General features: G+C 39.9%; 1 protein-coding gene across 3 annotated transcripts in view; it reads right to left on the reverse strand.

Moving 5' to 3' along the window:
• Positions 1-25,350, reverse strand: part of prex2 (phosphatidylinositol-3,4,5-trisphosphate-dependent Rac exchange factor 2) — a 775,268-nt gene that overhangs the window by 404,586 nt on the left and 345,332 nt on the right. For all 3 annotated transcript variants that reach the window (XM_041190559.1, XM_041190558.1, XM_041190560.1), the window contains exons 11-13: positions 23,688-23,788; positions 12,903-13,006; positions 2,494-2,543 (exon numbers count right to left, since the gene is read on the reverse strand). In XM_041190559.1, the coding sequence (XP_041046493.1) occupies positions 2,494-2,543; positions 12,903-13,006; positions 23,688-23,788 (255 nt within the window). The remainder of the gene's footprint in view (positions 1-2,493; positions 2,544-12,902; positions 13,007-23,687; positions 23,789-25,350) is intronic.

The following is a 25,350-nucleotide window of genomic DNA, read 5'->3' on the forward strand; positions in this document are numbered from 1 at the left end:
ACAACCTTGACTTTCCACCTTCCATCCCCAAATGGGGCTGGCAAAGATGAAATTCAGGGATACCTTCCCATCAAGAGAGTGCCCTGTACTTTCAAGGCAAACTTCATCTACCCATATGTAGTTTGGTGCATTATAAAGATGTATAAGTGAAGGAAACAGGGCCTCTATTGTGTTTCCCAACATTCGCTCACTTGCAATGTCAGGTGGTAACGTTGCAAATGTCTGTTAGGCACCAGCATTCGGCATAAACTGAAAAGGGACCTGTACAAGGGCTAGCACAACACCCATTAGTGTAATGTCATATTATTGAGATAATTTGTGGTTTTACAAAAGCAGTTCACTGGTTATCTCTCTTGCACTGCAGCAGGCCTTGAGGTGAGTTGCAACAACGACCCAGCAAAGGCCAAGGTCCCCATCTTTATATGTATTAACCCAGGGGCTGGAATTATGGTTTGGGTCAGTGGGGTATCTCACCCCTCATTGAAGATTTGTGTAATGCAGCAGCAAGCTAAGGCCACATCTCTTAGTAGGGTGAACACTGAAAATTTCTATAATTTTAAAATTCTATAAATTTCAGTAGAGTGAATCTAATGGCATCTGTTGTAAGTTAGCCCTTACATGTTTAGATTTTTAATTTTTTCTGTGGCAGGTTGCTGAAACCTGTGAGTTGCAGTGAGTGAAACTAGACATCTGAGACCTGAGTGAGGGCAAGTGTTTCTCCCTTTAACCAACCAGATTGAAAGATTGTGAAATTAACAGTGTAAAGTCCATGAAAGAAGTGGAAATTAGATTGTGTGAATTCAATGACAAATCAGATACAGGAAAAGAATAAAAAGAAGGAACAATAGATTGGATTGAGAGAAGAAAAAAGGAAAAAAGTAGAAGTTTAAAAAAAACTTCACAATTTTAACAACAATTATAAGTTAAAGGAATGAGATTTCACACTTGTAATAGTTCATTTGCAAAGGCAGAGACTTTATTTTTAGTAATTAACATCACATCATTAAAAAGGAACTTGAGCTGAAAAGGAAAAGGCTAGCTTTCGGTAATGAATTTTGTTCATATATAAGGAGGCAAATACAGTAAGTTTACGCCAATCAATGCATTTCATTGGTGAACCAAACAGAGAGGTGCCAATTTCATGAAGTTAATAGCAGAGCACCACAGCTCTAACAGCAATTTCTGGATTTGTATGTTTAATTGTGCATCTGCCTTCACCTTAAGTTACTGAAGCATTTGCATATAAAAAATGATGCACACCATTAAGCTCACTGTTGCTTTAGCAGCAAATTATGATAGTAAGTTTTTTCACATCTGCATCTCCAACAAGTTATATGTCCTTGTTTGTTAAATTTGTAGTGATGCCTCCACATCATTTGAGATAAGTACAGTAAAGTCCCGCCTTTCGTGACTTCCTTTTTCGCGTATTCACTTACCCACACTAAAGCCTTTGTATGCAGCATTGCCCCTTCCGTGAGTAATTGTTCACTTATACATATTTTCTTTACCCTCTCTCCCCTTTCCCCAAGGAGACAGCAGCCAGGATGGAGCAGAGACTTCGGTACGTTTTGACAGAGAGATGATGTCGAAGTCTCTGGAAGCGCATTCCTCCATTAGTCCTAGCCGTGGACATTTAATTCTCCTTTTTTTAAGCACCTTTCCAACAGGGGTGAGAAGCAGAGCCTGGAATGGTTGCAGCTGAAGTGCAACCCAAACTGAGAGATTATCCTGGAAATGTCCGAATCTCTCAGTCCAAAGCTGCAACGACTGTTCAATTTTGAAATGTTCATCAATTTTGTCTGCCAGTTTTGAGGTGATTTTTTTTTTCTTAAATGAGGATTATCTCTTTGTAAAATTTTCAATCCATGTCCTGTGTTGCTCAGTCTCCCTCTGTCTATCATATGCAGGTACCACAATTTGCTGTACAGTAACAGTACAAACCAATGTTGCCCTCGAATTGCTGGAACCTATCTAATTGACTCCCATTGAAAAGCAGGTTTAACGTTCACGATTTCACCGTTTGTGAGGTTTTGCAGGAATGTAAACCCTGCGAGCAGCAGCACTTTACTGTATGTTAATAACTGTAACACCAGTTTAACAACCAGTGCCAACAGAAAGAATTGGGCTTGTCAACATTTTAAACATACAATGATGTATAATTTTCAATTTTAGTGGGAAAGGTTTTTGTGAAGTTGTAATAATTAGACTATTATAGTAACAGGAATGGGTTATTCCAGAGTCTCTGGTAAGGTGTATGTGCAAAGGTTTAATGTGTTCTGGACTAATCAGCTAACCTGGACCAGAATTCAAACTTCCTTTTCATGTTAATCATTAAATAAAATGTTTGAAGAAAATTATTGTTGTGACTAGCTCTAAAGAAGGCGGCAAGCCAATGAAATGCCTATTGTGTACCAGCTCATTACATACGACAGGTTTGATTATAATTCTCTTCAAACTAAAACAAAAATTGGAAAAATACTTTAATTTACTTACTTGATCACGGGAGTAAAGAGACTATGAAGTCGATAGTAAAGCCTCACGCCCTGTCAAATGAAAGAAAACATTATTCATTTTGCTAGCCAAAGATATTTAGACACTCCAGTCAGCAGTGCAGTATTTGTTACTTTCCTGTTGCTTTTGCTTCTCTGTCTTTGTGGACTGCATCGTTGTGGCCTTTTACTCCCTAATTACTCTTCTGTATCTTAGTTTCTAAGTATTTCCTGAAATTCCTTCACCTTTTAGTAAGTCTTGCCCTTTCATTTCACATTTGCACTAATTATTACAAATCTCATTCCTTCCATCCAAACTACATGTTCGCCTTACCCTCTCCCTCCCTTCCCTCCTCTGACCCCTGCCTTCACACTCGCTGTCCATTACTTCTCTCCTCCTGTCTATCCAACTTCTCTCCTTTCTTCCCTTGCCTCTGCTCCTTCCCTTCCCCATCCATACATTTCTCCCTCCCTCCTCCCTTGTCCCACTCCTCCCCTTCTTAATGCCCATCATCTACTTCCAACTCCCCTCTCCTCATCCCCTGTCCACTTCAACTATCCCAATTGCTCAACCCATACTCATCCTTTCTGTCCACCCTCCCTCCATCCTCTGTGCCTGTCCTCTTTCCCTCTTTCTCTCTCCTGCCCACCTCACCATGTTCTGCCTCACCTTGTCCCCACCATATCCCCTTCTCTCAACTTATTTCCTGTACCCTTCTCTCCTGAAAACTGAATTTAGTCTCGACTCCCGGTGTGTAATACCATAGCAAATTGATTAATCTGTATTATAACTTTAGTCTAATGTTGAATAATAGAATCAATTGTTGGATTCTCTTGGGTCTTCTGTAAATGACACCAGTGTAAAAGAATTAAGTCTGGATATTCCTTTACTGGAAATAGTGGTACTTATTAAGAGGCCAAATAAAGATTTTGGTTCAAAGTGAGCCGATCACTCTTCAAGCACTGAGTATGTGAGATGTAATGGCTCCATCTAATTGAAGCGCAAAGCCAAATTGTTGAATGAGATAAATGATCTTTGGCCTGTGATTTTTAGATCCAACGACTTTGGCATAGCTGGGGGAGTTCTCAGGCCACTGCAGAATTCTGTTCAATATGTCCAATAAACCAAGTTGATTTTTCGGCAATATAAGAGTTCACATGAATTTTATCAAAGGTCTTCAACAGACGAATTTGAATAGAGCTTTGTTCCATGCAGTGTGCATTTAAAGTTCTTCAACTTTTCCCTCAACAACTGTCAAAAAAGTAATAAGGTAGGTTCTGCCAAGGCCACTTGGCTCCAGGCCTCATTACAGCCTTGGTCCAAACATGGATAAAATAACTGAATTTGAGCTAAGATGAGAGTGACTGCTCTTGACATCAAGGCAAAATTTGACCAAGTGTAGCAGCAAGGAGCCCAAGCAAAATTGAAGTCAATGGGACTCAGAAAAAAAAATCTCCAATGATTGGAGTTAAACATAGTTCAAAGGAAGATGGTTGTAGTTGTTGGAGGCCAATCATCTCAGCTCCAGGACACCACTGCAAGAGTTTCTCAGGGTAGTGTCCTAGCCCCAACCATCTTCAGATGCTTCATTAATGACCTTCCCTCCATCGTAAAACCAGAAGTGGTGATGATTGCTGATGATTGTACAGTGTTCAGTACATCCATGATTCATCAGATACTGAAACAATCCAAGCATGCATACAGCAAGATATGGTCAATATTCAGGCTTAGACTGATAAATGGCAAGTAACATGCATGCCACACAAGTGGCAGGCAATGACTAGCTCCAACAAGAGAGGATCTAACCATCTCTCCTTGAAATGCAACAGGATGGCCATTGCTGAATCCCCCACCATCAACATCCTGGGGAGTTAGCATTGGCCAGAATCTTAACTTTACCTGCAACATAAATACTGTGATTACAAGAGCAGGTCAGAGGCTTGGAATTCTGGGGTAAGTAACTCATCTCCTAACTCCCCAAAAGTTGTTCACCATCTACAATGCACAAGTCAAGAGTGTGACAGAATTGACTTGGCTGGATAAGTGCAGCACCAACAAGATTCAAGGAGCTTGACACCATCCAAGACAAAGCAGCCCACTTGATCAGCACAAACCCATGCCTTTAAACATTTATTCCCTCCACTACCAGCGCACAGTGGCAGCAGTGTGTACCATCTACAAGAAGCACTGCAACAGCTAACTAAGCCTCCTTCAACAACACCTTCCAAACCCAGGACCTCTGCCACCTAGAAGGGTAAGGACAGGATATGCATGGGAACACCACCATCTCCAAACTGACCTCCAAACTTCACCTACTGACTATTGTAATTATCTCTATCTTACATGTTTGAACATGTGCCACACATTACATCAATAGTTTGTTCAATTTGTAATTCATCAAAAATCTTGGAAATTCCATACTGTAGATTAATTTTTCCTAAAAGCTGCATAAGGTCTATAGAAGGTATGGAGTATGAAAAGCTCGTGTGTCCTATTAAGTAGTTAATTAGATGTGGATAGCACTGACAAAGCTGGCAGTTATTGCTTATCCCTAGCTGCCATTGAGAAGGTAATGGGCCTTCTGCATGTACCACTGCAGTCCCTGTGATAACGCTGTTGCCAGAGTGTTGCTAGGTAGGGAGTTCCAGGATTTTGACCCAGAGACAATGAATATACCTCCAAGGCAGGATGGTATATAACTTGGGAGGAGATTTGTGTATTCAGCCAATTCTTGCCAAGAGACCATGTATACTAGGCACCACTGCAGGTTTTATTTTACTAATTATGTCAGGATGTTATCTAACCACAGATAGATTCTGTGATGTCCTCCATGACTCCTAAAAATAATTGAGTGAATGTGCATGTTATCAATCCTTCAACTGTTCAATTCTGACCAGTTGTATTTCACTGGTGACATTATGCTTCCAGCAGCACTTCCTTGCCATACAATTGGCCATTTAGAACTATACTTAACCCTAAAAGTTCAATCAGATTCTAAATCACGGAGTCATTCAGTTTATTTTTAAAGGTACTAACTGATGAAGAGTCAGCTGAGGAGAGTTTATTTTAATATATACAGCACTCAATGAGAAAAACAAGTGTTCATTGAGTGCATTCGGGATAGATTTTTAGAACAATACATTCTGGAACCTACCATGGATCAGGCTATTTTAGGCCTGGTCATGTGTAATGAAACAGGATTAATTAAGGACAGCATAGTGAAGGATCCTCTAGACAAGAGTGATCATAACATGATGGAATTTTACATTCAGTTTGAGAGTGAGAAATGTGGGTCCATAACTAGCATCTTAAACTTAAATAAAAGCAATTAGAAGGGTATGAAGACAGAGTTGGCTAAAGTGGGCTAGGAAAATAGGTTAAAAGGTAAGACAGTAGAAATGCAGTGGCAGACATTTAAGGAGAGATTTCATAACTCTCAACAAAGATATATTCCATTGAGGGAGAAAGACTATCAGAAGGATGCACCATCTAGTGGCTAACTAAGGAAGTTAAGTGTGGTATCAAATTGAAAGAAAAGGCATACAATGCTGTGAAGATTAGTTGTAGGGCAGGACATTGAGAAAGTTTTAGAAACCAGCAAAGGATGACTAAAAAAATAAAGAGAGAGAAGTTGGATTATGAGAGAAAACTAACGAAAGATATAAAAACAGACAATAAAAGCTTTCACAAGTATATAAGAAGGAAGTGATTAGCTAAAGTGGCCATTAAGAAGGTGAGATTGGGGAATTAATAATGGGAAGCAAAAAAATGGCAGATGCTTTAACAAGTATTTTGTATCTGTCTTCACAGTAGAAGACACAAAAATCATCCCAAGAATTGTTGAAAATCAAGATGCAGAAGGGAGGGCAAAACTTGGAAAAATCACTGTCACTAGAGAAAAAGTAATGGGAATAATAATGGGACTTAAGGCTGACAAGTCTCCTGGACCTGACAGCCTGCATCCTGTGGTTTCAAAAGAAGTAACTGCAGAGATAGTGAATGCATTGGTTGCAATCTTCCAAGATGCCCTATATTCTGGAGAGGTCCCAGCAGATTGGAAACCATAAATATAACGCCTCTATTCAAGAAAGTAGGGGGACAGGAAGCAGGAAACTCTAAGACAGTTAGCCTAACTTCTATCATTGGGAAAATTCTAGAATCCATCATTAAAGAGATAATAGCAGGAAATTTAGAAAATCCTAATAGAATAAGGCGAAGTCAACGTGGTCTTGTGAAAGGAAACTCATGTTTGACAAATTAATTAGATTTCTTTGAGGATGTAAGAGAGTGGATAAAGGGGAAATAGTAGATGTAGTATATTTGGATTTCCAAAAGGCATTCAATAAGGTGCCACATAAGAGGTTACTACACAAGTTAAGAGCATATGGTGTTGAGTGTAATATATTAGGATGGTTAAGGGAGTTGATAACAGGAAACGGAGAATAGGGATAAATGGATAATTTTCAGGTTTAAAGTATCATGGGGATCAGTGCCAGGGCTTCAGCTATTTACAATCCAAGTTAACGACTTGGGACCAATTATATTGTAGCTAAATTTGCTGATGTTACAAAGATAAGTAGGAAACCAAGTTGTGAGGAGGATACAAAGAGTCTACAAGGGACTAGAGATAAATGAATGGGAAAAAATTTGGCAGGTGGAGTATAATATGGGAAAATGTGAGGTTGTCCACTTTACTGGAAGAATAAAAAAGCACAAAATTATTTAAATTGAGAGAGATTGCAGAATGGTGCAATACAGAGGGATCCAGGTGTCCTTGTACATGAATCACAAAAAGTCAGCATGCAGGTACTGTATAGAAAATGATTAGGAAGGCAAATAAATGATGGCCTTTACTGCAAGGATGGAGTATAAAAGTCTGCAAGTCTTGCTACAACTGCAGAGGGCAATGGTGAGACTACACTTAAAGCAGTGTGTGCAGTTTTAGTCACTTCACTGAAGGGGGGACATAACTTGCATTGGAGGAAGTTAAGAGGAGGTTCACTGGGCTGACTCCTGGGATGAAGGGCTTATCTTAAGGGTTGACCAGGTTTGGTCTATACGCATTGGAGTTTAGAAGAATAAGAGGTGACCTTATTGAAACATTTAAGATTCTGAGGAGGCTTGACTGGATAGATGCTGAGAGGATATTTCCCCTCATGCTGGTATCTAGAGTTAGGGGTTGCAGTTTCAAAGTAAGGAGTCTCCCTTTTAAAGCTGAGATGAAAAGGAATTTCTTCTTTCAAAAGTTCATTCATGTTTAGAATTCTCTCCATCAGTGAGCAGTGGAAGCTGAGTCATTGAATATATTCAAGGCTGAATTAGACAAAATTTTTGATTGACAAGGGAGTCAAGGATTATGGAGGACAGGCAGGAAAGTGGAGTTAAGGCCACATCATATCAGCCATGAACTTATTGACTGCTGGAGCAGCCGACTGGCCTATTCCTTCTTTTATTTCTAATGTTCTTAAATGCTTATTAATTCTGTTTGAAAATAATCAATTCTGCATTTTCAGCATCTATTTCCAAAATTTAGGTTCACAAATATAAAAAAATCTGAAGGTAAAGTTTATACCAAACTCATAGTCAAGATGTTTACAAAAAATTTAAATAGAATTACCAAATCTATTCTAGAATACATAGCTTGAAAAATCTGGGAGAACTTGTGAGCATCCAAAATGTTCACAATAGTATACTCTTATGAGGCATGACTCCAACAAATGTAAAATTCCTGGAGTTCATCTGAATAACATGGGGTTATGTACAATACATTAGTGTTTGTTTCACTGACTTTGAGCCAAAAAATGTGTGATTCTACAAGTTAGCTTTCAGATTGCCAAGATATTTATATTACAACCACATAAAAAATATTTTGGTCATTATAAATAGCAACATTGTAAACATGTTTAAATACTTTCTTTGAGAATGTATACACAACTTTGCTAAAAATGCAAACAAATAGACTTGCATGAAAATGTTTAAAATGCCACTAAACATAGCAATCATTCTGTTAAAGTTGTATTAATATGCTTTTAAAATGAATCATGCTGTTGACAGATGCTGAGGAAATTACTTAGCCATAACTTTATTCTTTAAAAAGTCTAATATTAAACCAAACAGCATGTTTCAGGTGGAATAAATTGCATTATTTTCTAACAGGTAATGTGCACATTTCAAAAGAAATATTATCTAAAATCAACAAACTAATCAGCAACTTTTTCAAAGTTTTCTAATAACTATTAAGAAATGCACATATGTAAAAAGGTTAGGCAGTTTTTAACCTAACAAAAACGTAATAGAAAATACTGTGCTTCATATTTTGTGAAATGTTGTTTTTATTGAGTCTTTCTCAAAGCAATGTGAAAATAGTCATTTGGTAATACAGAACTTGAGTATTTCTGAAAAATAAGAGATTTTTTTGTCAAAGCTTTTCATCTTGTACTCATTTGCAAGAAAATACCGATGTCCAGAGAAACAACATATTTATGCTATATGAGAAGAGTGCTGATTGGTTGGCAAGTGGACTAATTGGTAGAGATGTTGTCACGGAGAATGCACCAGTGGATTGTGACTGGCAGTTAACTGCCGAGCACTGTTTTACATTTAAACCAGGTAGCTAGGCTCTGATTGGTCAAGACATTGTCCTGGGGAATGAACCAGCGAATGGCTGTCACTTACTTAGTTTAGCTGAAACAGGCACAATGTGTGTACATGTTCTTTCTGTCTGCAAAGAACTGGGCCCTATGTATTAATATATGTAGCTTCCAGTACACACAAATGCACCACACTGCAAGCCCAACTGACAATCTTAAATTGATTGTCAGTGTAATTCTTAGCACATTGAGGATTATTTAGCAAAGGTTGCCTAATCACTGAATCACACTTAATGTTGGACATAGTGTTTTGAGTTTTGTAAACACGGGCTGGTTGGGTACCTTGCCCTGTGAACAGCAGAGGAGACATGCAGTTTGATACGATCCACCAGTCTTTGGGACGTTCGGCCAGCATCACACTGGCACTGAAATACAGACAACACATTACGCATTTGTATGATAGGCAGCACATCTTATTGGCTTGATGGCCAATAGCACTCGTGTTGCTACTGCATAGCAGCAGCGTGAATCACAGAATTTTAATGGCACAGGAGGCCATTTGGCCCATCATGTATGCATTGGCTCTCCAAATGAGCATTATGACCTAGTGCCATTGCCCTGCTTTTTCCGTATATCGTTGCACATTGTTTCTGTTCAAATAATCATCTAATGCCCTCTTGAATGCCTCTAGTGAACCTGCCTCCACCACACTTCCAGGCAGCGCATTCCAGACCCCAACCACTCATGTGAAAAAGTATTTTCTCACGTCACATTTGCTTCTTCTGAAAATCACTTTAAATCTGTGCCTTCTCGTTCTTGATCCTTTTACGGGCAGGAACAGCTTTTCCCTATCTACTCTGTCCAGCCTCCTCATGATTTTGAACATCTCTATCAAATCTCCTCTTAGCCTTCTTCTCTCCAAAAAGAACAGTCCCAACTTCAACAACCTATCCTCATGGCTGAAGTTTCTCATCCCTGGAACCATTCCTGTAAGCCTCTTCCGCACTTCTCCAATATGTTCACATCCTTCCTATAGTGTGGCGCTCAGAACTGTACACAATATTCCAGCTGAGGTCTAATAAGTGTGTTATATAAATTCAGCATAATCTCCCTGCTCTTGTGCTCTATGCTCCTATTAATAAAGCCCAGGATACAATACGCTTTATTAACTGCTCTTGCCACCAGTCCTGCCACCTTCAATCATTTATGCATATATACACACCCAGGACTTTCTGTTCCTGAACCTCCTTCAAAATTTCACCCCTTATTTTACATTGTCTGTCCCTGTTCTTCCTACCAAAATGCATCACCTCATACTTCTCTGCATTGAACTTCATCTGCCACATATCTGCCCCCTCTACCAACTTGTCTATGTCCTCTTGAAGTTCCACACCATCTTCCTCAGAGTTTACAACACTCCCAAGCTTTGTACCATCCGCAAACTTTGAAATTGTCCCCTGCACACCAAAATCTAGATCATTAATATATTTCAGGAAAAGCAAGGATCCCAATACCGATCTCTAGCGAGCTTCACCTGTTGCTCATGGTTTTGAGATACCTTGCCCTTCCAGGATAATCTGAGGTAGACCGGGCAATTTTCAGGGCCGAAAGTGATGCCCTTGGGCCTGTACGTGAGATTGTGCGATAGAAAGCGTGAAATGATCTGATGAGGTTAGCCATTTTCTCGCAAGATGTCTTTGATGTGCCCTATTTCAGCATCAAGTTTGCATAGTGAGCAAATGGTTCATGCTCTTTAAGGCCAATCTTGTAGCTTGTGGAACTGTAGGAGTCCCAACACATACACTGCGAGTGAAGGTAGGCTTGTGGTAGGCTGTAGTAGAGAGTCCCCTGGCTGATTTCTCAACTAGTACACCAAGGAAAGGGAGTTAATTTGACTGCTCCATTTCAAAGGTGAATTTGAGCACAGGATGGAGCCCATTAAGATATGCAAGGAAATTATTACACGCAGCTGCGGATTTAAATATAGCAAACATACCATGTACATATTCGAAATATGCAAGAAGTAGGAGGTTGGGTGGCAACCCATCGAAAACACGTTTCTCATGGAACCCAGCAAAACTTTGAGCAACAGATGAAACTAGCTGTTTCACACTGCTACTATGCAGTCGCATCACAAATGGTATTCACTACTAACAGGTTGCTACCATCAAGCCAAAAAGATGTTCTGCCTATCACACAAATGAGTAATGTGGTGTATGAATTTCAGTGCCAGTGTGATGCTAGGTATTTAGGCCGTATGTCCCAAAGACTGGCTGATACTATCAAACAGCATGCCCCTCCCACTGTTTGCAACAGGCAAGGTATGGACTGTACACAACTAGCCCATGCTTGCAAAATTCAAAACACTGTGTCCAACATTAGATATGATTCCTCGATTAGACCACATTTGCTAAATAATACTCAGTGTGCTAAGAATTATGCTGACAACCAATTTAAGATTGTCAGTTGGGCTCACGGTATGGTGCATTTGTGTGTATTGGAAACTACATATATTAATATACAGGGCCCTGTTCTTTGCAGACAGAAAGAACATGTACACATATTCAGCTAAACTAAATTAAGTGACAGCCATTCACTGGTTCATTCCCCAGGACAATGTCTTGACCAATCAGAGTCAAGCTGCCTTGTTTAAACTTCAAACAATGCTTGGCAATTAACTGCTAGTCATCATCAACTGGTACATTTTCTATGGTGAAACCTCTATCAACCACACTCTATTTGCCAACAAATCAGCACTCTCTTCTCATGCAGTATAAATATGTAGTTTCCCTGTATTGGTATTTCTTGTGAATTTTCCCGATCAGTGCAAGATGAAAAGCATCGACAAAAAATGTCTCTATTTTCAACAATACAATGAGAAAATGTCAATGCTGGAGAATAGAATAATTTTCCAATTTGGACACCCAGTATCCATTTCAAGCCTTTATAGTGAAGCCCTGAAAAATTTGCATGAATTTCCACAGTACTATCTTTTTATTGATTCGGCCATTAGTCGATTTCCTCATATTGCACATCACCATGTGAAGAACCAGTATAAACTAATATGTCAAGTATAAGTCATATATAGTACAGGATGCATTCTGCTCCAACAACGTATATCTTTATCTGACTTTTAGAACAACATCCACTACTAATTCAGTTTGACTTCTTCCATTTTATTACAACTATTTAATTACTGCCAATTTCCAATTTATAGTCAAAGTATGGGTTACTTAGTACTGTCCCATACCCCAAAGAAACTTGGTTAAAACATCCTAAACTATTCAAAAGAGAAAGAGCCATTAAAACAAACAGAAAGAGCAGACTTTATTCCCATCATCCTGGACCACATTAAAATACAAGTCTCATAGCTGAAAGTGCATGTGTGAACCCACTGTGACACGCAGTTTCCTCTCTTTAACATTCTCTTTCAATTGATTACATATCAATTGTGAGTCAATTATCAGATCCTAGCTATTACTAAAATTGCTTTGAAAAGCTAGTGGTAAGGCTGCCCAATCTATCCATTAAATTTCAGCAATCACTGATGGATCTACCACGCAGGTCAATAATGTCAGTGAAACATGCCCTAATGGGCATCGAGCAAATTAAAGAAAATGTGAGCAATAGCTTCTCATTATATGAAGAATTGCACAATATGAGGGCAGCAATCTACATTGACATCACTTCCCCTAAAAAATATTCACTTCCAAGAAAACTAAATGCCAGATATGAATTCTATATTAGCTTTTACTCCTTCTGCCTTTGACCTGTATAAAATACAAATATGCAGTCTCAGTAAGTTCCTTATGAGATCAGTACCTTGGAGATAACATCTTGAATTTGACTTCTTGGATGGTATGTCCCATCGTCATATCGAAATCTGTACAGCATATGATCAGGTTTAAACTGGTGTTTGTCTGTTACTGAATACCAAAGTGTATTAGTGAAAAAGGAGCAGACACAAAAATAATAAGATCACTGTTATTTCAAAGCAGTGCACAGCTGAAACATTATTAAACAATTTTGACAATCTTAGACAATTTAACAATAGTAAAGTAATTGAATATGATCGTCACTTTTTGAGATTAAGTATGCATAATCTGGTATAACTTTACTACCATTATAATTTCTAATATACATATTAATATTAATAATTTGTAAATGCCAATTACATTTAGACACACTGAAGGTAGGATTTGATCACTGCGGGCAGTTCATAGATTTAAATGAAGCCAGTTAACATTTAAACTCTGATAAATGTCATCGTACTGTGCTTGTCTGTGTGCTGTGTCACTTAATAAATCTACTCTACTCATAATTTTATTCAACCTTTAATTGCTGCCAATAGAATTGCTGCTGCAAAGTTGAGAAATTACACACAATGACAGAAAATGTATTTTTAAAAAAGTATGTCTGCAGCCTTACGGAATTAACAAATTGAAGTGTGCACATCTGTATTTGCCATGATAGATGTCTTGTATTTCCTAAGCAAAGCACCTCTGATATAGTAAATTAGAGCTATAGATAAACACAAATATGTTTTTTCAATATTACCAAAAAACCTGTGCAACTCTTGTGTGATTCTCAGAATCTGCTCTGTAATATTTACTATTGAAAATTTACATTAGCTTATTTTGCAAAGTATTACAGGAAACTGAAGAACTAAAAAAGATAAACAATGAAGATTGGAAGTTACAAGAAGAACTAACCTGAAGCACTGAAAGATGAGATGAGAAAGGCTATAAAAAACATCAAGAGTGGAAAGGCAGAAGGAAACATCAGATCCTAGTGGAGCACTAAAAGCAGGAGATGAAACAGTGATAGATGGAATCAAAGAGATTATTGATGAGATATGGACAACAGGTGAACAACCTTGCAAATGGACTATATCTGAAATGGTCATGATGGCCTAGACAGCAGGCTGTTACGGACAGGAGGGGATTTAATTTAAACAGCCCTGATTTCTCCTCTTACCATCCACCCATAAATGGAAAGGTGTTTTGATTTTGATTTCCCCCTTTATAATCGGTGTTGTTACATCCAATTTGTGAAACTGCCCATTTCATGAAATGGGCACTGGTGGAACCCATTTCATGAACTGGGCAAACCCATTGCACAGATGAAATAGGCAGTTTGACTGCTCATTTCTTGAAATGGCCAGTACTACGTATGAGTTTTAAAGTCTTATTCATGGAGTTGTTGCTCAAGCCTGTTGCAGTGTACCAGCTTAACATCATGTACTAAGTTGCTCAATAACAACAGGAACATTGTAAATTTGGGAAAGCAAAGCATTTTGGGACAAGTAGACCTGGTTGACATGCACACCATGAATGACGGAAGTTATTGTTTCATACTGCACTACATGGAGTACCTGACCTAGTTCCACGTCATTTGTCCTCTGAAATCCATGGCAGCAGCTGAGGTTGCCCATGAGCTGCTTCTCATATTTCTAGACATTCTAGAGATTCTTCAGTCAGATAACGGCAGGGAGTTCACAGCATTGGTCATCCACGACTGGCAACACTGAGAAGAACTGCTGTTGGTCAGCAGGCGCCCCAAACATCCCCAGAGTCAAGGCTCTGTGGAATGCAGTAATAGTGATATGAAATTGAAGCTAATGGCCTGGATGCCTGACAACAACTGTGCTCAATGGAGCTATGATGTCTGTTTTGTTCAGTGGGCAATGAACAGCAATTACCACGAGGTTATAAAAAAAGGCTCCTTACCAAGCACTCCCTGGAAACAAGCCACAGTGAGGCCAGATGAGTTCCTCAACGGAATCTCCACAGCCTTGAAGAAGAACTGGAAAGACTTCTTGAGGACAACATCGAAAATTCTGATCCTAAACTGGCCCCTGTACCATCGTCCTTGGACAATCCTGAGCTGGCCCCAGAACCATCTACCATTGATGACTTCGGGTCAGCCCCTGGACCATCCAACATGAAAGATCCTGAGCGAGTCCCAGAAACATTTACCACAGATGACCCCAAGTTGGCCCCTGGGCCACCCAACATGGACAACCCTGAGCCAGCCCCCTGATCATTCAACATGGACAACCTTGAGACATCCCCAGGAACACCCCTCATGAATTACCCTGAGCTAGCCTCTGGATCATCCATTACAGATGACTCTAAATCTGATGAAGAACTTCATCCTGCCAGACAATCAAGGAAGGTGGCACACCAGGGCATTACACAGCAAGCCAAGTGATGATGGCATGCTGTACAAGGTCACTTAGGGCTGTTGGTATTGGTGACAATATGATTGTCCCAGTGTCAGTATTTGACCGCAGCAAAGCAGACCCACCAAATGTTATAGGTGTGGTGCTGGCAGCAGATGGGACTGGCTATACCATTGGAACAGCTAAGGGGTTTGTGAAAGGCAAACTTGCCAGGAATCATTTGAATTTATGCAGTACAGTGGACTGAGTGCAGAAGACATTCCACCAGGACAACTCAGCCTTCATGAGATTGTACTTGCTCAAAGTGTTTGTGATGGACAAGGCTTCCAGAGATGTCACTGCAGGAGTAACTGCTTATCAAGATGACGTGCCTGCTTGAAAGCAGGTCTCCACTGCAACAGTGCCTGCCACAGCCACAGGTCCTGTGACAACGTTGAACAGTGCTGGCATATTAAATATATATGAATCGTATTTATGCTATTTTTCTAAACATTGATGTATAAGCTATCTGAATTGTTTGGGTGTGATCCTGAATGAAATATAACAGAGCATAAACCAAGGAATGGTTTGGATACAATACTGGATGAAATATAAGGGGACAGTAAAGGGAATTAAGCAGATTACACATTTGTGAATAAAATTTTTCATTCATGAAAGTTGGCCATTTCATGAACTGGACAAGTTTTCCAACACCCATTTTGTGAACTGGGTGGCAAAACTGCCAGTTTCATGAACTGTGCAGGTCGGCTGCCCAGTTCAAGAAAAGGGCAATTCGCCTAAATATTTCATGAAATGGGCAGTTTCACAAACTGGATATAACAGTGGTGTATTTCCCAATCCTTCGGTTTTCGTGTGATCCAATTTTCTATTAGTAATCCCACAGCAAACTCGTGATAGGATAAACTTAGAGGACTGGTTTATTTTACACACACTCAAAATGCAGGAAAAGGATTGCAACATTCCCTCCCCAAGCCCTCTTTTTTTTTTTGCCTTCATACAGGAAAAGAGGTATACAGAAAGGAATGAGGTACAGGGCAAAAATCACATAGAAAATAAGAATTATTGTTTCATGTGAGTCCAGAATCAAATTCTAATAGTGTATTCTTTCAGGGGTCAGCCAGCTGAAGACTGATACTGGATAACCCACTTTTCCAGTAGAGATGACTTCCATCTCGGGACAGGTATGTAGAGATGAATTAGTCTTACAGGCGATAGTATAGAAGCACAGAAGTACCAGTAAAAATAACATGGATGGGGTCAGGCATTCAAACCTGAACAGAGCTTAGGTTCTGAGCTTCTGCTTAGTTGATGGAAAATGGCAGACTCCTCTGCAACTCCACAAAGCAGTATTGCTGGATCCCCCAGCTTGTGAGAGGTGCGGAGGAATCATGCGACTTCCAACTCCCCACTTTGGCTTTTACAAAGGATGCCTATTCCTTAGTCCGGATTCTGGAGATTTTTAAAATCCTTAATGGTTGAAACACGAACAGAGGTTTCAGGGTCCTCTGTCCTAGGAGACTGGCAGTCTCTATTGGCCAGACCTGGCATAAGAAGTGAAAATGGCCTTTATATAATTCCCTTGGAAGTTGGTCTTCTGCAGCTCGCTGGGCCATTAGAATCTCTTCAGAGATAACCAAGTCACAGCTTCTCTGAATGTCAGAAAGTTCCTTTTGTTTGAGTCATAGCAGGCCATGGCTTCAGTCATGTTAAAGTCTTTGCCCAGTTCTTTAAATTTTATAAATTAGCCATGGTGAAAATATAGAGTGAGGTCTTAGCCCCCTGACAAGGCACACAGGGCTGTCCAAAACATTGTATGCTAAGTCTCATCTGTCATGCATCTAAAGTACTAACTGACATCATCAGGCAGAGAGTTGCCCCTGTGTGAACAGAAAAGTGGCAGAAGAGCAGTTTGGCTTCATTCGTGGAAAGTGTACAACTGACGCTATGTTTGCTCACAAATCTCATGGAGAAATGTGAAAATAAGTAAGAATCCCAGCTATGGCTCATGTTCACAGACTATGCCAAAGCTTTCAACACTGTTCACCATGATGCTCTATGCAAGACACTTATAGACTTTGGTGTACCCAAACATCTTGTGTGGCTTATACAAGAGCTATACAGAAATGCTTCAGGATTCGTCAGGATAGTCATACAAACCAATTCCAGTTTGAAAAGGGAGTCAAGCAGGGGTATCTTCTGTCACCCATGCTGTTTACTGTTATGGGTGAGAGATAATGAGGATAGTGCAGGAACAGGTACCAGAGAGATATGGCTGCATCTTAGAAGGTCATACCATATGGAATCTCAGGTATGCAGATGACAACACACTTATAGCCACAACAAAGGAAGACAATGGCAGGCCTAGTCAAAAGATACAGCGAGTGTTTTGGACTGAACATAAATGAAGCAAAGACCAAAGTTATGGCACTACATGGTAATGGAAAAGTCAAGATTGGAAGCACCGAGATAGAGGCAGTGGACAATTTCAAGTATCTTGGCTCGATGCTAAACACCAAAGTTGCATCCATGAATGAAATCCAGGTTAGATTAGTCATGACAAGAGGTATGACCAGTGACTTGAGTTGCAACTGGAAATACAAAAGCACCAGCATGAAACTGAAAAAAATGGCTAGTACAGTCACTGGTATAGCGTGTCACACTCAATGGATTTGAGAGTTTTACTCTGAAGAAAGGGGATGAAAGGAGGAAAACAGCTTTTGAAAAGTGGGTACGGTGGAGGATGCTCAGAATCCACTGGATGGTCAGAAAGACAAATGAGTGGGTTAGATCAAGATAAAAGTTAAGGAATCAAAAAGGATTACTAAGTACAGTTTGAGAGAGAATGATGGCCGAGTACTGACATTGGAAATGAAGGGCGGAATCTTCCATTCTGGAGTCTATATCTGGTGGCAGGCAGAGAAGTTGGGAGTAATTTCTGCTGGGCAGTGGGATGGCTGAACATGTGTGATTTCTTCTGCTGTTCAGCTCATTGATTAAGCATCTGCATGGAGCTCAGTGAATTCCACAGTGGGGTGGGCAGGAAGTCACCCTGTATCCTCCTACGGCATCTAGTAAGGCTTACAATGATAACAGGGTCCCGAGTGGCTGCACCTCAGCAAACCATAGCCCTGGTGAGGTACTCTGAGTGTGGACACCAAAATAAAATCTCAAAAGTGACTGCATAATCAAGATTCAAGGCTTCTGGTTTAATGATGAGCAAGTGGTGACGGTGGGGCATTCGCAAGATTGCATTCCTGACATTGCTCGTCAGGAAGTTCGACCCGCCTTTAACCAGCCTTGGAAGTCGGGAGAACAAAATTCCAAACCTTTTACCGGCTGTCGGGAAACTGATATTTTGACTCACGCCAAATTAAGTGCCCCTGCCTGCCACAATATCCGTTGCTGGCGGGAATGGAAGCTTCCACCCGAAGACCCAACAGCCTTGTCCTGGCAAAAAACGAAGGAGAAATTGAGGGTAAAAACAGAAGAGGAAGAAGAAAACTCAAATAGCATTAAGATGTGGACTGAGAGTGCCTTGGAGAAAGCCACAGAAGAAATATGATGATGCCAACAGTCCCACTAAGGCTCGGCTAAAACAATTGAACAAATGTTGCAAATGCCACCGGCAAATTGAATATATATGTTGGGAAGCCACGATTAACTTGAAATATGCAAATATGACATTGAAGAGATCATCACATCAAGGGCTGGTTTTCCTCTGAATTCCCACCTGTTTTCTGACAGAGTAAAGGGAAGTGGCAACACCCACCACCTCAAAATCACCAGACTAAAACTGGGATTAGAATTATCCTCCCAATAAGATCCAGGTACCCTTTGTGGAGATGATAGACGTTTTGGAATCTAATTTTAGGGATGCCTGGATAAATCTGGTGAAGCCCTGCAATACACCACAGCCACAGGTTGGAGAATCACTGCAGCTTAAAAAGGGACTCAAATTTATATAGCGCCTTCCACAAACTCAGGACGACCTAAATGATTTATAGCCAATTAAGTACTTTTGAAAAGTAGTCACTGTTTTAAAAATAGGAAACGCAGCGGCCAATTTGTGCAGTTCAAGCTCCCACAAATAGCAACGTAATAATGACCAGATAATTGTTTTCTTTTTCTGATGTTGATGAGGGATCAAGATTGCCAGGACATTGGGGATAAATACCCTCCAAAATAACGCCATGGATTTTTCACATCTACTTAAAAGGGCAGATAGGGCCTCAGTTAACGTCTCAGGTTTGTACTAGATATTGTTGTGAAGAAGAAAGGTTTGCTGCTTCTAGAAACTGACAGAAATTATGGTAAAGGATGCAGATGGTAGGGCCTTCCTTGCCACAGCATGAGAAGAGTACCCAAGAAAGAATGCCAACAGCCAGAGAAAGAAGGCTGTAATTGATAGCTCAGTGCTTTCAATGAATAAAAGCTGTCGTACACACTGAGGTGACTTCACATCTGCCTGCTACCATCTCTCAAAGTCCTCCATTATCAAACTTCAATGTATTTCCTTCATACCATTTACCATCCCCCATCATCATCCAGGGCCAAAAATTAAGCAAGAAAAGAGTTCAGAGTTCATTTCTGCTCAAAAGTGATATAAACCCTTTCAAATCTGTAACTACTTCTTTGCAAGTAGCTGGTGACTGGCCTAGTAATTATCTTGAGTGAAGTGATTTTGAGTGAAGGGGGTGTTTGAGTGTTTGAAGAGGTTGCACTTTGATAAAGTGTATTTCTAGGATACTCAGATATTGAAAAAGAGGTTCTATCAAAGGTACAGCAAGAGAATCGACTAACCTTGGGCATCCTTGAGAAATCATTGCATCTCTTTCTGCATTCCACACCATTAACAGAGGAACTGAAGGGTTTCCAATGGGAAATCTACATCCCCAATGAAAAATCTGTACTTTCTGTGGAGGTGACTAAGTAGGGCAGTAAAAACCTAAGACTCTCCAGAGCAACAACAATGAAAATCTACAATGGAGACCAATTAGAACAAAACTTCAGCTATAGCAATCAATATAACCTGCTCCATGCTGAATCTGCCTCAGGGATACCACTTCTGAGTTCATACTACCACTTAGATCATGGCAGTAATAATTTGGGAAAGATGGGTTGGGCAAGAAAGGGAAAGGGGATTTGATCACACCCATTCACTTGTAGCAAAATGTCCTGTGACTGGGTTAGAGGGGAATGGTGCATTTTTCAGTGAACAGTCCAGCTACAATCCAGATGAATATGTATGACCTGATATCCATTACAGAGGCATGGTTGCAAGGTGACCAAAGCTGGGGTCTGAATACTGAAAGGTATTTGACATTTCCAAAGACAGAAAACTAGAAGGGTGGATCTGTTAATTAAGGATGATATTAGTACAGGAGGGAGAGAAGACCTTAGCTCAAAAGAGCAAGATGTAGACTCAGTTTGGGTAGAGATAAAAAATAGGACAGGTAAGAGATCACTGTGAAAGTAATTTATAGGCTTCCTGACAGTAGTTATACTGTAGGAAGAAATAAATGGGGCGTGTAAGAAAGGTACCAGAATAATCATGGTTGACTTTAATCTACATGTAGATTCGATGAAACAGATTGGCAAAGCTGGCCTGGAAAATGAGTTCATAGAGTATGTTCAGCAAAATTTCTTAGATCAGTACATTATAGAGCCAACCAGGGAGCAGGCTATTCTAGACTTGTTAATGAGCAATGAGACAGGATTCATGAATAACCTAATAGTAAAGGAACCTCTAGGTGCTAATGATCATAACATGATAGAATTTCACACTCACATTTGAAGGGGTGAAGTGTGGGCCTAAGACTAGTATTTTAAGCATAAATAAAGATAATTATAAGGGTATGAAGGCAGAGCTAGCTAAAGTAAACTAGGAAACCAGGTTAAAAGGGAGGACAGTAGAGATGCAGTGGCAGTCTTTTAAAGAGATATTTAATAACACTCAGATAAGAATTATACCAGGAGAAAAAAACACTCTGAGAAGGATGCATTATCCTGAGCTAATTAAGGAAGTTATGGATAGTACCAACTTGAAAGAAACACTGTACAAATCTGCAAAGATCAGTGGTAGGTCAGAAGGTTGGTCAGAATTTAAGAACCAGCAAAGAATTACTTAAAAAAATAATAAAGAGGGAGAAAGTGGAGCATGAGAGAAAGCTAGCTAGTAATTTACAATCTCAATGTTTTATACGTATTTGTCTAGGAAAAGAATAGCTAAAGTGAGTCTGGGGAATTAATAATCGAAAACAAGGAAGTGGTGGAGGTGTTTGTCTTCATTTTAGAAGACTAAGAAAACTTCCCAAAGATACTTGAAAATCAAGCGTTGAAAGGGAGGGAGGACTTTAAAATAATCATCATCACCAGGGAAAACTACTGCGAAAACTATTAGAACTAAAGGCTGACAAGTCCCCAGGGCCAGATGGCCATCATCCTAGGATCTTAAAAGAAGTGACTACAGAGATATTAGACAAATTGGTTACAATCTTCCAGAATTCCTTAGATTCTGGAAGGGTCCCAGCAGATTGGAAAATAGCAAATTTAACATCTTTATTCAGGAAAGGAGGGAGACAGAAAACAGGAACCTATAAGCCAAATAGGCCCAATATTTTATCGTAGGTAAATTTCTAGAATCCATTATTAAGGAGTTTTATAGCAGGATACTTAGAAAATCAGAATACAGTCAGACACAATCAACATGGTTTTGTGAAAGGGAAATTCTGTTTAACTAATTTATTACAGTTCTTTGAGGAAGTAACAAGCAATGTGGATAAAAGGGAACATGTAGATGTAGTGTACTTAGATTTCCAAAAGACATTCGATAAGGTGCCACATCAAAGGTTGATACACAAGATAAGGGCATATAGTGTAAAGGGTAACATGGATAAAGGATTGATTAGCTAACAGGAAGCAGAGAGTAGGCATAAATGCTTCATTTCTGAGTTGTCAAGCTATAATTCATGGAGTGCCACAGGGATCAATGCTCTGGCCTCAATTATTTACAATCTATATCAACGACTTGAATGAAGGGACTGAATGTATGGTAACTAAATTTGTTGATGACACCAAGATAGGTAGGAATGTAAGTTGTCAAGAGGAGATAAAGAGTCTACAAAGAGATTTAGACAGGTTAAGTGAGTGAGCAAAAATTTGGCAGAAAGGATTTAATCTGGGAAAATGCAAATTTGCCCACTTTGGCAAAAAGAATGCTACTTTTCTATACTCTTTAAATGGAGAGTGATTGCAGAACTCGGTAGTACAGAGGGATCTGGGTGTCTTGGTACATGAATCACAAGAAGTTAGTATGCAAGTACAGCAATTGATTAGGAAGCCAAATGAAATGTCATTTATTGCAAGAGGAATGGAATGTAAAAGTAAAGACGTTTTGCTGCAGCTGTAGAGGGCCTTTGTGAGACCGCATCCAGAGTACTGTGCTTAGTTTTGGCCTCCTTATTTGAAAAAGGATATCAATGCATTAGAAGCAGTTCAGAGAAGGTTCACTCAATTCATTCCTGAGGTGAAGGACTGATCTTAAAGGTTGAACAAGTTGGGCCGATATCCATTGGAGTTTAGAAGAATGAGAGGTGATCTTATTGAAACATATAAGATCCTGAGGAGACTTGACAGGGTGGATACAGGGAGGATGTTTCCCCTTGGGGAAACTAGAACCAGGGATACAGTTTAAGATTAAGAGACCTTCCTTTTAAAAGAGCTGGGTAGAATTGTTTTCTCTCAGGGCATCTTTAGTCTGTGGAATTCTCTTCCCCAAAGAGCAGTGCAGGCTGGATCACTGAATTTATTCAAGGCTGAGTAAATTTCTGATAGACAATGGCATCAAGGGTTATGGGTGGGAGACAAGAAAGAGGAGTTGAAATCACAATCAGATCAGCCATGATCTTATTTAATCGCAGTGCAGGTTCAAAGGTATGAATGACCTACTCCTGCTCTTATATCTGATAGTCCTACACCATTTTAGAAATGGATTTCAGGTGTTGTCCCAATTGCTGTCCCATTCAGTTTAACGCCCCAAAATCATTCTGAAACTGGTAGTATGTCAAAGGAAAATCCAACCGTTACAGGAAGGAGAAACAACCACACATCCCAAAGCAGGAAGATAATATTACCATGCTAGAGAGAAGAACCAACTGATTTCCAAATTAGGAATTCAATGGTAGATTTAGACAAGCACACTATTGTAACTAAATGAACCCCTAAAGGTGGGAATTTGAAAGAGTATATTGAAAATCTGTTAATTTATTCTCAATACTCCAGATGTTGAACTAGTTCCTTCAGGCCAACCTGGATTATAGTAAACAGTGAAACTTTACATACTAAATTGCATCTTATTTATTTCAAAGATTGCATCTCCCTCCATAAATCCAGTCAGCACACATATTAACCTCACAATCACTCACCATGATGGATGATTCCATTCTCTAGCAACGCCTGGCCCAGGTGAACTCCTTCTTCAGGTTTACTGATCTCTTTAATTTCCATCAACCAGGTGACAAACTCACTAAAGTGTCAAAGCAACAAGAAACAGAAACAGGATTTAAACCTTGGTTCTTCTTAAAATAATATGACTCCCAAATGGTCATTCAGCACTTTGCCTCATGCTACATTTTATCCTGTCAGAAATTTGTTAACTCCAAATTCTTCATAACGTTGGTTAATTGGGAGTTGCTATTGCATAGATTAATTATCTTTGATAATTTTGTAATGTTCAAAGTTACACTGCGATAGTTGAGAACATCAAAGCTTTGTTCAATTTGGCGAGATAGAAGTGTAGATTTTTCTCTACTATGCCACCACAAATGGGTGAGAAATCATGCAGGGTGTCTTACCCACAAATCTCCACCCTGACCTAATTTTTCCTCATCTCATACCACCATGACATGCACTGGCAGCCACTAAATGACCTCGGCATTTAAGTGACAGCAACCTGGGAAGCATGCCTTCCATCTTCCATACCTTCAAACCCAAGGATATCCAAGACAAGGGTGTTGGTCCACAGGACAGTGGCAGATGGGCCAATTCCAAGATCCAAAACAAAAATCAACCTTAAGATCTTCAAGGTTCTTGTTCCTCTTTTCAATGGTCCCCCTCATTTTTCTGGTGCTGCAGTGGGACCCATTAGGAGCGAAACAATGCCTCCTGATGACAAGGATCCTATCCTGCCTGTATAAAGTGCCAGGCCCAAGAAAATGGTTTGGGTTCACAATTGGATTCGTTTGGCAAGTGAAGAGAAATGCACATATCCTACATATCAGTTAGCTTCAATCACTTCGATAAGTATTTTCCTGCTCTCTGTTAAAGAGATTGATGTAACTATCGTCATCTTCAAAGTATATCTTACATATTTACTGACTATTCAGGAAGAAATATCTTTTAATTATCTACCTATGTTCGAAGTTTGTTAATTTTGTACATCAGTCTCCACATTAAGTTTGATTGCATCCATGCCCTTCAGCACACGAAAGAACTGGATCTTCCCCCCTTAATCTTTTTTTTCCAAAACTAACCAATGCATTCTGTGAGTGCATATTTTGCAATGATTTTAACTATTTAACTATTTGCCTTCCATTTATATTGCCCTCTGTATACACGCCAAGAAATAAAGGAAAGAGTTTTCCCATCGGCGAGTGGGGATGGGGCCCACTTGCTGACACATAAAATGACACGTGGTGACATCGGGTGGCGTCCCAATGTCATTGCGTGTCATTTAGATTGTCAGTTTGGCATGCACGCAGCCATTAAGGCCATTAACAAAGTAATTAGAGTTGGTAAGAACGCTGCCTGTCCAACCTTAAGGCTGGTGGGCAGGCAAAGAGTCCAGTCAGTCTTTGCATTTTTCATGAAACCTCATTCACGGGCAGGATGACAGTTTCACGTGAGGGGACATGTCCTTTTTCACCTTTATTAAATTTTCCAGAACTGAAACTGATATTGCCTCAGGGAGGTTTCTGCGCTCTTTCACGCACACGTGCAAAAGAGCGCAGGCCCTGACTCAGGGAACACCCCCCCACCCGCCCGCACAGAGAGCGTACAGCGTTTCCAGGTGTGTGTCACGTTAAGGCC

The sequence above is a fragment of the Carcharodon carcharias genome, chromosome 6, assembly GCF_017639515.1.
Source record: "Carcharodon carcharias isolate sCarCar2 chromosome 6, sCarCar2.pri, whole genome shotgun sequence".
NCBI lineage: Eukaryota > Metazoa > Chordata > Chondrichthyes > Lamniformes > Lamnidae > Carcharodon > Carcharodon carcharias.